Source organism: Myxocyprinus asiaticus, chromosome 16, assembly GCF_019703515.2.
Source record: "Myxocyprinus asiaticus isolate MX2 ecotype Aquarium Trade chromosome 16, UBuf_Myxa_2, whole genome shotgun sequence".
NCBI lineage: Eukaryota > Metazoa > Chordata > Actinopteri > Cypriniformes > Catostomidae > Myxocyprinus > Myxocyprinus asiaticus.
In genome coordinates this window covers 11,137,555-11,152,819 of record NC_059359.1, presented here as the reverse complement: position 1 = coordinate 11,152,819, position 15,265 = coordinate 11,137,555, and the positions used below count along the sequence as shown (strand labels likewise).

Below are 15,265 nucleotides of genomic sequence, written 5' to 3'. Positions count from 1 at the left end.
AGTGAGCGCAAACACACTTTCTATTAAGTGGAAAAACTGTGGAACATCACTATAAACCATTGGATGAGTTTCCAAAATTGGTAATCAGGCAAAGTAGAACCTGGTCTCTAGGATAAGGTCTCTATTAAGAATGTCTCTGTTCAGTTTTATAACATGAAAAAATTGTTCAGTATGACCCTGACACTTCTCTGTGAAGACAGGCAATTACTTGCATAAGGCTTTTCCAGATGATAATTACTTGTAATGTGTCTCTATTCATTATAATACCTCTATTCAGAGGAGCAGAATTTAATCACTGACCCACAGCCAACTACATTTTGGGAACAAAACTGAGCTTCAAATGTACTTAACCTGAATTTGAGTTTTGAATGCGCTTATTAGAATTTTCAATGAGCAGAAATCGACTGTTCACTTATCTATGTGCAATCACAAAGCTTTTCTAGTTTCCCTGATCTCCTTACAGTGACTAAATGAGAGAATTTCAATGGTTGCATCCTGCAATAAAAACCTGAACTAAACACCCTGAAACACCATTCGGTTAAAAGGGACATTAATTAGGCTGAGCAGCAGGCAAATAAGCACACTTTGACATTTTAGAGTTTCAAACCCCTGCTTGAAGCAGCATTTTAATGGTTCCACTTCCAAGGAGCTTCAAACATAAGATACCGTAACATTTTTTGATGGCAATTACAAATCAATAAAATTAGTAATATAAAACTCAGAGTACTAATAAAGGTGAATTCATATTCCAGTTATTTTTGTGTCACATCTATGAGGTGCTGACTGTGTGACAGCCATGTTTTTCTACCCAAATAAGTTTGAATCTTTGATCAATCAAAGGTGCATCTCAAAAGGTGAGCAAAGAAAAGGAAATTTTTCAGCAGCTTCTCACATTTTATGTACACCTTACAGTATGTCATCATCAATTTAATGAAAAGTTATTGCAATTTAAGATTCAAGTAATTGCAAAGCCTATAGTAATAGCTAGGATTAAGGTCCAAAAATGACTCAACTGATGAAACTAAAAAAAACATCATCTAGTTTTCTTATATCACTATTTAGTAATTTTGCACTACCTGTGTGCATTTAGAGTCCCAACCTTGGCCATTGTTTGTAGTCTTTAGGTGTTTTTTTAAATGTTTTAAAAATCCCTTTCCTAAATCTGAAATAATGAAGACATATTCATCAAAAACAACCCAATAAATTAGTGAACACTCATCAGATTCATCATACAGCATGTTATGATGAGTTTTGGAGTGGAGTATGATGAGTAGAGTTTGGACTAGTATTGTAGACAGGACTACAGTTCATATATGATGATTGTATGACAAATTAAGCAACAAAAGCAAATAAAGCAACAAAAATTAACTGAAGATGAGCCAAGCAGTTTTGGGGAAACTATATTGAAACTGTAGCTTCCTAAGCTACAAGCTGCCCATAACTTAAAGTAGTTCATCTTCAGTCAAGCTACTCTCTTAAAAATTTAGCTACACGTTAACAAAAAGTAGCTAACTACACTGAAGCTATTTAAAGAAGACTTAAAGATGATATTATTTAATTAGGATGACAACTTTAAATTGAACATATACATTTATACTAAACATAAACTTAAAACTAGAAAACACACTACTTCATGTAACTTGAGTCGAAATATAGTGGTAAACAGCAGCAATTAAATATTTCACTTTAAAAAAAAAAAGACACTGTAAGGATGTGTAAGAGGCTGAAGTGAATTAGCAAATCATTTATGTGAACTAGTTCATTTCCATGAAGCATCTAAACAAACAATAATGAATTGGAGTTCCTAACACTTAGTATAAGTGAATAGTTTATTTTAAACGGTTAATTTACATACACTGTCCGAAAGAACAGATTCACTTAAAAAAAAAAATAATTATAATAATTAAAAAGTAGCTTGTAACTGGAAAAGCTACACCATTGTGAAAATAGCTGAGCTACTGAAAAATATAGTTAAGTTAGTAGCATCACTACATTTAGTAAGTTACTCCCCAACACTGGATCTCACTGGCTGCAAAATACAGCTGTTATTAATAACACCCAAAACGTGTTTTCTTGTCAGTTAGATAAAAGCTTTTATTAGTGGGAGGCTTCCATTTTTATTTTAAAAAAACTCATAATTGCTTCCCCTAAAATTGCCTCACAATGGAAACTGGATTGATTGACCTTGGCCAACATAATGGGCACATTCTTCGATTATAAATATGTAAAATTGTTATGCTCTACCTGCATCCAGTTTATTGGCAAATACTTTATATAATTGAATATTTTACAAAAAAAACCTTCCAGGCCTAGTTGTAAAAATATTTCTCTCAATTCATTCCACCACAACTATGCAAATTCTTACAAACTGAGAACAGTTTCAGGTAGAACAGAGGATAGAAAAGAGTCTTAATTTATTGTTGAATTTAAACGGTTCAGACAAATTTTCATTTTTATGTAACTGACAGTTTTGTTAGTGCCAATTTTCCATTTAACCCATTTCTCTCTTGTATTGAGTGACTGAAACTTAGTAATTATTATGTAATCAAATATTTTCCTTTTCTTTCATCTAGATTTCTACCATGAAAAACTAAAGGAAAACACACAGCTAGACAATTTATTGCAGTGAAGTGCTCCAGTCTTGGGTACTGACAGGGAACTCATCTGAAAGAATAAGATGGTAATTATCTTAGACACATCAGTAGGTCTTCTTCCATGATCGTAAATAAAGCTGAATGGGCAGCATTGGATTCCTCTTCTGTAGGCTGGGATGGAACACATCAAAATCCACTTTCCTTACTCTGTGCAAGTATTCATCTAGAACAACCTGATGCAATGGACACAAACACTCAGAACAGGCTTTTTTAAATTAGTGGTCACTACTACTCATACTTAGGGTTAGGGATTTGAACAAAAAAATCCCTAAAATCCCTGCTATTACTTTTCTAAGTGATCTGACTTGCAATTTTCGACTGGAACGCAATAAAACAATAATCCTATTGACTAAGACTAAAGGAGGGACCCAAGCCATATCTAGGGAGTGGAATATCACAAAGGCCCTAGCAACTGCATAGCAATGAGCTTAAAACCACACTGGAACAGCATAGCAATGCCCTGGCAACCACCCATAACAACTTGGCATTGTGATGGTAACTTTTGCATGGGCAAGCACTCATATTTTCTTCCCAAAATGTAAAAATCTTGCTAGTTTTATACACTTGCATCACTCATAACATACCACAAGCTATTCCCTCAGCTCCACTGTGGGTGGTTTCTTTTAGAGAAACAACTGTAACAGTAAAAAAGCCTTAAGATGTGCAATCAGACCATGAGTTGGTAGTGGTGGCTCCAGGGAGCAGGAGTCATGTGAGGTAGAGAAGCTCCATCTCTTTTGAGGCAGAATAAGGATAAGCCATGAGTTAGTCTGTCGCATCATATTAGTGAGGTGTGGGGAGGGAGAGAGAAGCTGAAAGAGATGAAATTGCTCACCGTTTGCAGGAGGACAGGCATGGCCGCATGTGGAACGTTCTTGCTGAACGATCTAGCCTGTGAGACAATGTAGTGATAAGTCAGTTAAAACGAGATATCGAACACATGTAGTTAAAGGACTCATAACTGGACTGTATTTAAGAGCACATAACTTTTTAATGAATTAATTATTGGATTCCTAATCAGGGCCACCCAGAAATCAAAAAGAAAGAAAAAGAGAGACTATTTTGCCTGATAAAAGTGAAGCCTATTTTTAGGATGTTTAAGATTTCTTTGCTTTGTTACACTATGTTTATGACAATTAAGCACATTCGCATTACTGTAATACAAAACTAATCTCATCCTCATTACTTTAATGCAAAAAATAATGATATGTCTTTTAAATTGTAAAGAATTGATACATCGTGGTAGTATTTGCTGTACTGCCTTTAATTTATGCTGATCATTGGGTTAATTTGGCGCTAACCTTGATTCTTATCATCTATGCAGATATGCAAAGGAGCTTCTGCAATATTTGATGAAGTCTCTGATTAGCATTTCCCTGGATATTCTGGAATGTGATGTGATTTCACAGGTCTTTTAATGGTTTCAGTGATGAACAGAAGGCAACAATCAAGGGTCATGTAAGCTGTTGGTGGAGGACGGTTGATCTGTCTTGTGATGAGTGAAATTAGTATGCAAATTGAAACTTACTAGGGAAACACTGTCAACATCTATTATTTAACCACAGATCTGAAACGAGCGCTTTAGGTTTTAGAGTGCATACATGTTGGAGATGGACGTGGGCTTGGCTGGCGATATCATAAACAACGTCCCTGACGTTCTGGTCCCTGCTGCCACGGATGAAGTCCTCTTGAGACGCACCATGCTGAGACAGAAACAGTAAAAACGCATTACCAGTAAACCTCATATGATCGATAGATAAATAACCTTAAGTGATATCACAATCCTTTTTTATCCCTTCATCTTTCAGGCAGAATTATAATAAAACATAAGCAGTGAATCTCACAAAACATGTGTGGAACATATTTCGACCCCAAAGTCTATAGAAATTTTACATTTTGCAATTTTAAGACTGTAACTTAAAGGGATAGCTCACCCAAAATTCTCTCATTAATTACTCACTGTCATGCCATCCCAGATGTGTACTTTCTTTCTTCTGCAGAACACAAAAGAACATTTTTAGAAGAATATTTCAACTCCCAAGTTTCACACAATGCAAGTGAATGGTGACCAGAACTTTCAAGCTCCAAAAATCACAAAAGCAGCATAAAAGCAATCCATATGACTCCAGTTGTTTAATATGTCTTCATAAGCGATGCAATCATTTGGGTTGAGAAACAGATCAATATTTCAATCCTTTTTTACTATAAATCTCCACTTTCACTTTCAGAATGTGAAATATTCTTCTAAAATCTTCGTTTGTGTTCGCAAAAGAAAGTCATACACATCTGGGATGGCATGAGGGTGAATAAATGATGAAAGAATTTCCATTTTTGGGTGAACTAACCCTTTAAAGACAAAGATTAAGCATTGTGATATCGTCATGAAAATTAAGGGCATCTTAATACTGTAATGCGGGGGAAAAAACATTCTCATTACAGTAATGCCAAAATTCTCACTCTTTACAGTAAAAAGTAATAAAAACCTACCTGTCCAAACACAGATTTAAAAAAAAAATAAAAAATTGTAATCACCGTAAATTCATTTCAGCACAACAAATACCACTCATGTAAATTTGCAAATTGTACTTTACAAATGTATATAAATCATATATAATTGAGACTGTGTCCTATGAAGGGCCAAATTATTCAAAAGTAAATCAAATAAAAACGTATAAATCATTAAATACAAAATAAAATAAATTTTTATTATGCACATTTTTTCACACCGTGACTATAGCTGAGCTTGGTACAATAAAACATTTCTTGTTGACTCTCGCAGATGAAGATGCCAAACAAAACGTTGACAATCACTTAATTTTAACCCATATAGAAAATGTAAGGGAAATGTTGGCCAAAATATATGTTTTAAATGACAGTAACTCATTTTTCAACAGGAAAATGCATGACATAATGTTGATTCTGTAAGAGAAGGTATTTAAGGAAGAGGACATCCACTTTGAAAGGTGACGCCCACTAACATTGAGTGACGTGTCGATAACCGTAACCCTGAAAATGAAGAGACAAAGCTAATGCTTAAAAAAACAAATCAACCCAAATATAAAGCTAAAATGAAAATGGATGCAAACTAGTGCTAAAATGAAATACAAGGGACATTTAATGATTAATGATTCATTTAATAATTTTATAGTTTAATGATTTAATTATGTATTTAATGACTTCTTTAAATATTTCTTTAATGAGTTCATTTTTAATTTGGCCCTCCAAATTTTCCGCATTACAGTAATAAAAATAAGATTTTCTCCCCCACATTATAGTAGGCTAGAATGGAAAGAGAGAGCTTAACTGTCATTAAAATAATGTCACAACAGCAAAAACCTGAACGATCCTAAAAATAGGCTTCATTTATTTATGCAAATTATAATTCTTATTTTTTCCCTTTTCGGTTTTGGGGTAAAAATATGATCCTCATATTTATTTTTGTGAGATTCACCCTAATAGACATGCCTACATTCAACAGAAATAGTTCAATATATAGCAGAAAAATTAGTAAACTAGAAGAAAATGTGGGAAATTTGTATGCAGAGTGTAATCCCAACAGCATCCCAAGAGTTCTACAAAACAAATGCAAAAATAATGCTTATTAATATCTGTGAAAATAATGATTCAAATGAAGACAAATTAGAAAGTGTAAAATTCTTCCACCATTCATGTATCATCTGCTCTTCTTAACTGTGTTCTGAACAAACATAAATAGATCCACACCATAATCCATGACAGCATGGGATCAATAAACGCAATGCAGAAGTGTTTATTTAGTATCTAATTTAAAAGGCAATTTGGTCCTCTAACAAAAAAATGTACCAGAATAAAGCATCCGCAGCCAATAAACAATTTATAACCACACTATGTAATTGTAATTGCTATCATTATAGATCGTTTCTCCAGTTCTTGAAAGGGGGCTTCATGCCACATACTGTGATAAAAAAAAAAATGTTGCTTGCAGACACCTTGAGGTTGTTTTTACAGTGAGTCTAATGTTGCACATGTGTTTGCTAATATTGACATGTACCAAACAGACATTGGTTATAATTCTCAGCAAGCCAGCAAATATTCTCTAAAACAATTGTAACATAAACATTCAAAGTCCTGATGTTGTAATCCACGAATTCCCAAATAAAAAATGTTAAATGCACTATTATTATATACATCAATTACTCTCCAATTAAAAAGGTTTAAAAGCTTATATGCATAATGCCTTGACAATTTAATTCAAGAAAGTTTTTTTTAAAGTTAACGTTAAACAAAAAGTGCAGACAATTAGTAAGAAACATCTGTGCACTGCAATTTATTAATTAGCTATGCTCCAGCAATACAGTAGTAACACTCTAAAAAAATAGTTATTTATTAAGAGGCAGGCTATTATGCTCTTGTAAACTGTGATATTTACCCTAGAAACCAAACAGCTTGGTCACATAATTTATGGTGCAACAACAGTGCCCCCAACTGGTGAATTTGCAATCAGAGTAGAAACGTCTACATACGATTTCATTTTAATTCTGTACAATGTTTCTAGCTGAGATTAGTTGTTCTTTATCCCAGTTCTAATGGCATGTTCATGCTGCTATGGCGACAGATGGCAGACATAAAGCCTTTGGGTTTGGGCTTAGCTGCTGAGAGGACACGGACAGCTTTACCCACATATATGCTGACTGCCATGGATTGATGGATTGTCTCTAGTCCTTCACTACAGCCTCTCTTATGTTAGAAATATGTGGCATTTCATGGCAGTTGCATAGATGATACAGATAACAAGTCTGCATATGCACGTTCTGAAGTGTGGATAGTGTGAAGTGTGTCATTTTTTTGCAATGCTAAAATTGTTGATGTTAATGTTAGAATAGTTTCTATGCCTAGTTTAATATGCATAATTCAGTCATTAATATAGCTAAAAGTAAGCTTTTCTGATATGATGACTTTCCAAAGAGTGTAAACACTGCCTCTGCAGTGCTTTCATAAAATCCCCGTTTGTTTAAGCAGTCCAACGGCAACTTCTAGCTCAACCAATGGCTTGAGTTTGGGGCAAGACCACCTGTTTGTTCAAACTAGGGGCATACAGCTGTTTGGAGGAATCATTATTTTTAATTTAGTTTGGTGCCACAAATTGTCAAAGAAATTACACAGTTCACCTTTAAGCTCTGAAGGTGTTTTTAAAGATTTCCTGTTTTTGTGGCACACCCAAAATTACAGGCTTATAACTCGAAAAAACAAAAAAACAAAAAACAAGGAGGGTCAAGTGTTTGGTATTATTGCAAAGAAAACTTTTCAAATGTTTTAATGATATACATTGATACATTCTGAGACTCTCAGCCTAAGAAACTGCTGAAAAAATCACAAAAAAATGTTTTTTCTTATTTGTTATTTCAATTATATATCTCTGGTGTAAAGAAGGTGGCTCAGAAAAACTGCTTGTGTTTTGTTCCCAATCATGTAAACTGTATCTGAGAAGCTTTTTGTGTTGATACGACAATGCAGTCAAAAGGTATAGCATTACAAAAATTATGTATCATAGTGTCCAAAAGCCTTTCCAAACAAATAACACACAATAAGTGTACATAAACTAATTACACATGCAAACACAACAATGACTAAAGGTATGAATAGCATGGAGACATGATTTTAGTAATGAGATTTCACAGAATGAGTACATTTTGACTCAATGAGTCTGCATCACTGAATCTGTGTTATTTACATGGCGCCATCTCCTGGTGGCCATATGTAACATTGTGCTTTGTGTAGATGATCTAATGATCAATGCATCCGATTACCTTTTGTGTGGGCCTGTTTGAAATATAATCACCTCCTCTAAATAATGGTATGTGATATTTTATGTTCTGTTTTGTGAATTTATAAGCGAAAACGCGGGATATAAGCAACACCAGCACTATTGTAAAATAAATATACTTAGTTATTACTTGCTATATTTTTGTCTGTGAGTAAAACAAATAGGCTGGTTGTATTCTACTCTTTGAGAGCTTTCCAACAACATATGACACATGACTATTTGATCAGTCTGATGTTTTTCCTGATTGCAATAATATGTACAGCGCAATTGTTTTTTTTTAATAAATTATCAAAACGGAACACCTCTAAACAATGCAAGTGAATGTCCTCCATTTTTTGACGGTCCAGAATGCATATTTAGGGTGCATCAAAATAATCCACATGACTCCAGTCGACAAATAAAGGTCTTCTGAACCCAAACGGTTGATTATTTTTAGAAATAAAACGATACTTATATACTTTTTAACTACAAATATTTGCTTCTGTACATCTCTATGACGTGCGCTCATGAGAGGGATGACGTTAGTTCGTTGGTAAGGTCACGCGTCACGTGGAGGAGTCAGGAAGCGCGTCATTGTTTACATCGTTTTTTTTTTTATTATTATTTGGAAATTATTATTTTTTATTTTAGATTGTTTTGAAATTGTTTTGGACTGTTTTGGTTTGTGAACGGCACAAGTTTCTCTTGTAAACAATGACGCGCTTCCTGACTCCTCCTCCACGTGACGCGTGACCTTACCAACGAGCTTTCGTCATCCCTCTCATGAGCGCATGTCACAGATGTACGAAAGCAAATATTTGTAGTTAAAAAGTATATAAGTATTGTTTTGTTTCTAAAAATAATCAATCGTTTGCATTCAGATGAACTTTATTTGTCGACTGGAGTTGTGTGGATTATTTTGATGCACCCTAAATATGCATTTTGGACCATCAAAAAATGGAGGACACTCACTTGCATTGTTTAGAGGTGGCGGCCTGAAATGAAATCCTAAAAGTCTTAAATTCTGTTTTGATGAAGAAAGAAACACAGATACGTCTTTGATGGCCTGAGGGTGAGTAAATTATCAGCAAATTTTCATTTTTGGGTGAACTATTCCTTTAAGGGGAACAGGAGAAGGCTGCAAACACTAATGTCTGCTAGGTAAGAGTTAAAAAAAATTGTAAGAGCTCAGGAATGAACCATTAGCAAGTTCCAGCAGGATGACTGAAGAGCTACCCACCAGCATGCAGATGTCCATGGGTAGGTAGACTTTGCGTCTGCTGCTGTTGTAGGGGGTGGCACGGAGGCAGGTCAGGATGCCCTGGGCTTTGCCAATGTGGCTGGCAGCATGGTCTGCATGGACATTTTTCACACCTATATAAACAATCACCCAAACAAAGCATACAAATTTACTGCTTTGCATCAATAAATTGTCAATTTCCAATATCTTTCCGATTCCTTTCAAGTTAACCTTTGCTTGACTAACATGAAACATCAACAATAACAGCCCAAGTGTAGTTCACACAATGCCTCCTATGGCAAATCATTCTACCCGAGTTAGACTGGCTCTAGCTTTTTTGTAATATTAGAATGAAAACAACGAATAGCGCAAAAGCATGCCTTTTAAGCTCAATTAACCTGATTTGAATAGCTACTTAAAAGCAGTTAGTTTTGTAAATGTGCATGATCTCAGGTGGTTCTGAAATTCTGCAGTGTAAGATTACATCTAGACTATATATCTCACCAAGCGTCTCCAGCAGCAGGTAGAGAAGAGAGGACTGAGTATTCTCGCCGTATGCCTCCAGCTCCTGAAGGTTCCTGTACGCTCTGTCCTCCATATCTTTCTCCTGTTTAAAACATCAAGAGAACAATTCATTTATATATAATAACATCCAAGATCTATTTTATCCATTCCCTAACTGGAAGAGATTACGATCGACAATCGAAAGCAAGAAGAACTCACAATTTAATTCAGTTAGTTTAATTTTGAAGTATAACGTTTTTTTTTTGTTTTTTTTTCTCAATATGTTTAAAGGAATAGTTCACCCAAAAATGAAAAATCTATCATCATTTACTCACTCTCATGCAATCCCAGATGTGTATGACTTTCTGCAGAACAAAAAGAAGATTTTTAGAAGAAGAATATCTCAGCTCTGTAGGTCCACACAATGCAAGTGAATGGTGACCAAATCTTCGAAGCTCCATAAAGCACATAAAGGCAGCCAGGGCCATAGCAAGGAATTCTGGGCCCCCTGACTGTATATTGCTCTGGGCCCCTTTCATATTAAACAAATACAGTTAAAAAAATTTGTAGAACCTGTGGGCCCCCTAGAATCATTTCCACCTTTCACCCCATTAGCTACGGCCCTGAAGGCAGCATAAAAGTAATCTATAAGAATCCAGGGGTTTAATCATTAGCTATGTTTCCATCCAAGTTGCGAATTTAATTTATGTGAAAAGCCATATTATCGCAAAAACAATGTGTGAATAAAGCTGTGTTTCCATCCAAGGGTGTTCAAAAGGATGAAATCGTCACTTCCGGAGAAATTGTAGCCACTGTGAGCGTTTTATTAATAAAATACTGGCAGTTTAGAGCACGCAGACTGTAAAGAACTTGGTCTCGTGTTTGGGAGCGACAGCACGTCACACATTTCTGGGAGCACTATATATGTGCATTCATCCATATGTATGGCTATATATGGATATATGGATCTTTAAGATATTTTTCAAAAGCATCAATAAACATTCTCTTCCGTACAGTTCAAGTTTGTGTTTGACTTATTTGCTCTGCAAACTCTTTGTAGGCTTTGTATTTTCTAGACACTGTTATTTCAGGATGACCGGAGCAACATTTCAGATGTGATTATTGGTCCGCTGGTTAGTCCAGTAATGAACGAGTTATTCAGTCACATTAACTTTTTGTTATGCATCTTTTATTCTTAACAAATTCAAAAAGGAGTTTATTCGATAAATGTGTTTCCGTCATAGTTTATGCACATTTCTTCTTAACGAATAAAAAATTTATCCACCTAAAGTAATTTTTTTTATGCGCATTTAGGAGATTTATTCGCATCTTGGTATTTCCATCCAGCAGTTTTTATGCGATATCCCAAAATGCGCATAAAAAAAATGTTAATGAAAACATAGCTAATGTCTTCTGAAGTGATCTAATCGATGTTGGGTGAGAACAGGCCAAAATATAACTCCTTTTCACTATACAGCTTGCCATTACAGGCTCTAGGAAGCTTGATTACACTTCCTAGTGCTTGACGCATGTGCAGAGCGCTAGATAGAACTAGGAAGTGTAATCGAGCTTGAAATCATTATTGCCAAGGAGACTGCTGATGTCAAGATTTATAGTGAAAAAGGAGTTATATTTTGGTCTATTCTCACCCAAAACCGACTGGCTTCAGAAGACATGGATTAAACCACTGGCGTTTTATGGATTACTTTTATGCAGTCTTTATGTGCTTTATGGAGCTTCAAAATTTTGGTCACCATTCACTTGCATTGTATGGACCTACAGAGTGGAGATATTCTTCTTAAATCTACACATCTGGGATAGCATGAGGGTGAGTAAATGATGAGAGAATTTTCATTTTGTGTTAACTATTCCTTTAACACAATTGCCAGAGGACAGACTTCACAACATGCCAACTCAATGAGTCACAGCTTAATGTTTAGAATTAGTAATGAATGTCTCTCGGGGAGACATCAGAGGTGAAATTATGCACAATATAGCTAAAAGTATGTTGACACTCCCTTCTAATGAACAGGTTTGGTAATTTCAGCTACTCTCATTACTAACAGGTGCATAAAATCAAACTTACAGCCATTTAATCTCTTTAGACAAAAAAATGTTTAGTAGAATGGGGCATACCAAAGATCACAGTGACTTTTAACTGTCAGTAAAATGGTTCACTGGGCTCGGTATGGAACAACTTGACTGACCTGGACAAAGCCCAGACATGAACACCACTGAACACTTTTGAGATGAAATGGAATGCCGACTGACATCCGGGACCCATTGCCCATCATCAGTGCCTCACTTGCCTGATGCTTGTGTCTCAATGGGAGAAAATCCCTGCAGCCATGTTCCAACATCTACTGGACAACCTTGTTAAAAGAATATTCCATGTTCTATACAAGTTTGGCTCAATCAACAGCATTTGTGGCATAATGTTGATTACCACATAAAACTATTTCAACTTGTCCCTCCTTTTCTATAAAAAATAACATATTGGTTACCGTGAGGCACTTACAATCAAAGTGAATGGCACCAATCCGTAAACATCAAAAACGTTCAAAAGTATAGCCACAAGACATAATTTAACAACTTCTTTGCCATGAGGACGAAACGTTAATGCCAAATAACAAGAAGTTCATCTGCCTAAAACAGTACGAAATTTTAAACAGCTTTACAGCTCAACTAAAACACAAGTTTTAAAAGAATTAATGTCAGTGCTTTTATAAAATCTTAAGCTTCACATTTCTGCCTTTAAACCCTCCAAAAATTGGCCCTATTAACTTCTATTGTAAGTGCCTTACTGTAACCAAAATTTTTGTTTTTTTTTAAAGAAAGGACGAGTCAAAATTAATGTTTGTGGTGATCAACATTATGCCACAAATGCAGTCAAATGAGCTTAACTTGTATTGAAACCAGAATATTCCTTTAAGAGAATCAAAGCAACTCCATGGTTTCAAAATTAAATGCTCAGGAAGCACATATGGGTGTGGTGTCCAGGTGTCCACATACTTTAGGCCATGTTGTGTTTTTAAGCAAACCTTAGAGCAGTGCATCAACATCTGAACTCATTACTTACTCTTTCAGATATAATTCTTAACATCCACCTTTTCGTTAATGTGTGTCTCCTTACTGCCTGTGAACAGAGAACAGTTGTGTCACAAGACAAAATCTGTTCATTTTCCCAGCAAAATCATATGTACAAGACTTTTTACTATTTGTTTTATTGACAGAAGACCCACCCTCCACAGTTCTGCACTGACGGGTTGGGCTGGTGGGTCATCTCTGTAAACATCCTCCACAGCTCTCTTCCAAAACTGCATTCGCATTAAACCAATGGTTTTCTGAGAAACAGAGTCCTTAATCTGAAAGAGAAGATGTAAATATATGGGCATATACACACCTGTTTCTTAAAGTGATACAGCACTCAATCCGATCAGTGTGATAGACTTAAATAGACTTAAATATACTTAAAAAATAAAAAAAAGATGCATTTCACATGTGGAACCAGCAAAGATGCACTTAACTCAAAATTAACTGAATTAATGAGTGTGAGCATTGTTACACTCATAAGATGGAATACCTGCCTGTGCCAGCTCTACATTAAATGCCCTCAGTGCCAAGGCGGAGCGGCGAGAAGCATCAGGAAGAAGCAATGAGCACACAAATCCCTCATAGTCCCTCTTCCTATTGTTGAAAGAACAGATGTTATTTGCTCAATAGGAAATAGGAAGTGTTATTAACTTACATTTATATTTATTGACTTAATGTACACTGGAATTTCAGTATACAGTATATGTGTGTATGTGTCTGTGTGAATTTCAATGCAATAGATTAAAAAAAATCTTAAAGGGATAGTTCACCCAAAAAGGAAAATTGTCTCATTTACTCACCCTCATGCCATCCCAGATGCATATTACTTTTTTCTTCTGCAGAACACAAATGAAGATTTTTAGAAGATTATCTCAGCTCTGTAGGTCCATACATACAATGCAAGTGAAGGGTAACCAAATCTTTGAAACTCCAAAAAGCACAAAGTGTGATCCAGTTGGTTTTGGCTGAGAACAGACCAAAATATAACTCCTGTTTCACTGTACATCTGGCCATTGCAGTCTCTAGGCATGATCATGGTTTCAAGCTCGATTACACTTCCTATAGCGCCATTAAGCACTCTGCGCATGCGTGTGCAGAGTGTTGGATAACACTATAGGAAGTGTAATCAAGCTTGAAATCATGATCGCCAAGGAGACTGCTGTCAAGATGTACAGTGAAAAAGGAGTTATATTTTGGTCTGTTCTCAGCCAAAACCAACTGGATCACTTCAGTAAACATTGATTAAACCAACGTAGTCTTATGGATTACCTTTATGTGCTTTTTGGAGCTTCAAAGTTTTAGTCACTATTCACAGAAGAAAGTCACACACATCTGGGATGGCATGAGAAACACTTGCCTATCTGGTTAATATTTATTTTGTGTAATAAATAAGGAACAATACTTGATTCGTTTGCTGCTGGGCGATAATATTTAAAGTAAAGTAACTTTAAAGACACAACTTACCTTACAATATCAATGCAGTACTTTTCATTGTGTTGCACTGACGAATTTGTAAATGCTCGCATGCAATTGATTTCTGTTTGCCTCTTTATGCATATAGAAAATTGAATATTTATCTTAACACAATTTTTAGTGCTTAGAAGTCCATTTTTAATGTTTATACTAGATGCCATAGCACAGCTCACGAATCCAGTACCCTTCAACTGTTACATCCCTTCGCGTGTGCGTCGCATTAAAGTTCCCCCTGTAAACATGAACTTCTGCTTTTACGTTCCGCGATGTAAACGACACGATTTCATACAAGTCGCATAACTTTCGTTGTGAACAGGGTTATTTGTATGGTTTAGAAAGAAAAAAAATCAGTTAATCAGAATTGATATAGATATTATAGTCTGTAAATACTGCCATTTATATTTAAAATATATATTAATTATATCTAGCAGAATGGAAGCTCCCTAAGTTCAAAACTACACAACAACAAACTCGTTAGAATTATTTTTAAATACATTACTAGAGTGTTCGCCAAGTGGT

The 15,265-nt window shown here is 35.3% G+C and overlaps 1 protein-coding gene across 5 annotated transcripts; it reads right to left on the bottom strand.

Annotated features, from left to right (window-relative positions):
• On the bottom strand, positions 1-14,977 carry LOC127453776 (NADH dehydrogenase (ubiquinone) complex I, assembly factor 6-like). Of its 5 annotated transcripts, none has more exons than XM_051720472.1 (10): positions 14,738-14,874; positions 14,074-14,109; positions 13,764-13,867; positions 13,423-13,545; positions 13,260-13,316; positions 10,181-10,283; positions 9,677-9,810; positions 4,256-4,357; positions 3,490-3,546; positions 6-2,827 (listed from the first exon to the last, which is right to left on the bottom strand). In XM_051720472.1, the coding sequence occupies exons 4-10, from the start codon at positions 13,507-13,509 to the stop codon at positions 2,699-2,701; spliced, it is 669 nt and encodes a 222-aa protein (XP_051576432.1). In that variant the 5' UTR covers positions 13,510-13,545; positions 13,764-13,867; positions 14,074-14,109; positions 14,738-14,874; the 3' UTR covers positions 6-2,698. The 5 variants fall into 5 exon arrangements, with proteins under 5 accessions (XP_051576429.1, XP_051576430.1, XP_051576432.1 ...); XM_051720471.1 differs by having other exon boundaries at positions 7-2,827; positions 13,768-13,867; XM_051720469.1 differs by lacking the exon at positions 14,074-14,109 and having other exon boundaries at positions 1-3,388; positions 13,768-13,867; positions 14,738-14,977.
• Positions 14,978-15,265: the final 288 nt, after the last annotated feature.

What these genes read in the sequence shown, in the direction of transcription:
- LOC127453776 (XM_051720468.1), bottom strand. Translation starts at nt 14,907, where the DNA reads ATGGCATCTAGTATAAACATTAAAAATGGACTTCTAAGCACTAAAAAT. An exon ending in TACTGCATTGATATTGTAAG is followed by an intron (nt 13,868 to 14,737) that starts GTAAGTTGTGTC and finishes TTTCAACAATAG; the next exon opens with GAAGAGGGACTATGAGGGAT. An exon ending in TTAATGTAGAGCTGGCACAG is followed by an intron (nt 13,546 to 13,767) that starts GCAGGTATTCCA and finishes CTTCTCTTTCAG; the next exon opens with ATTAAGGACTCTGTTTCTCA.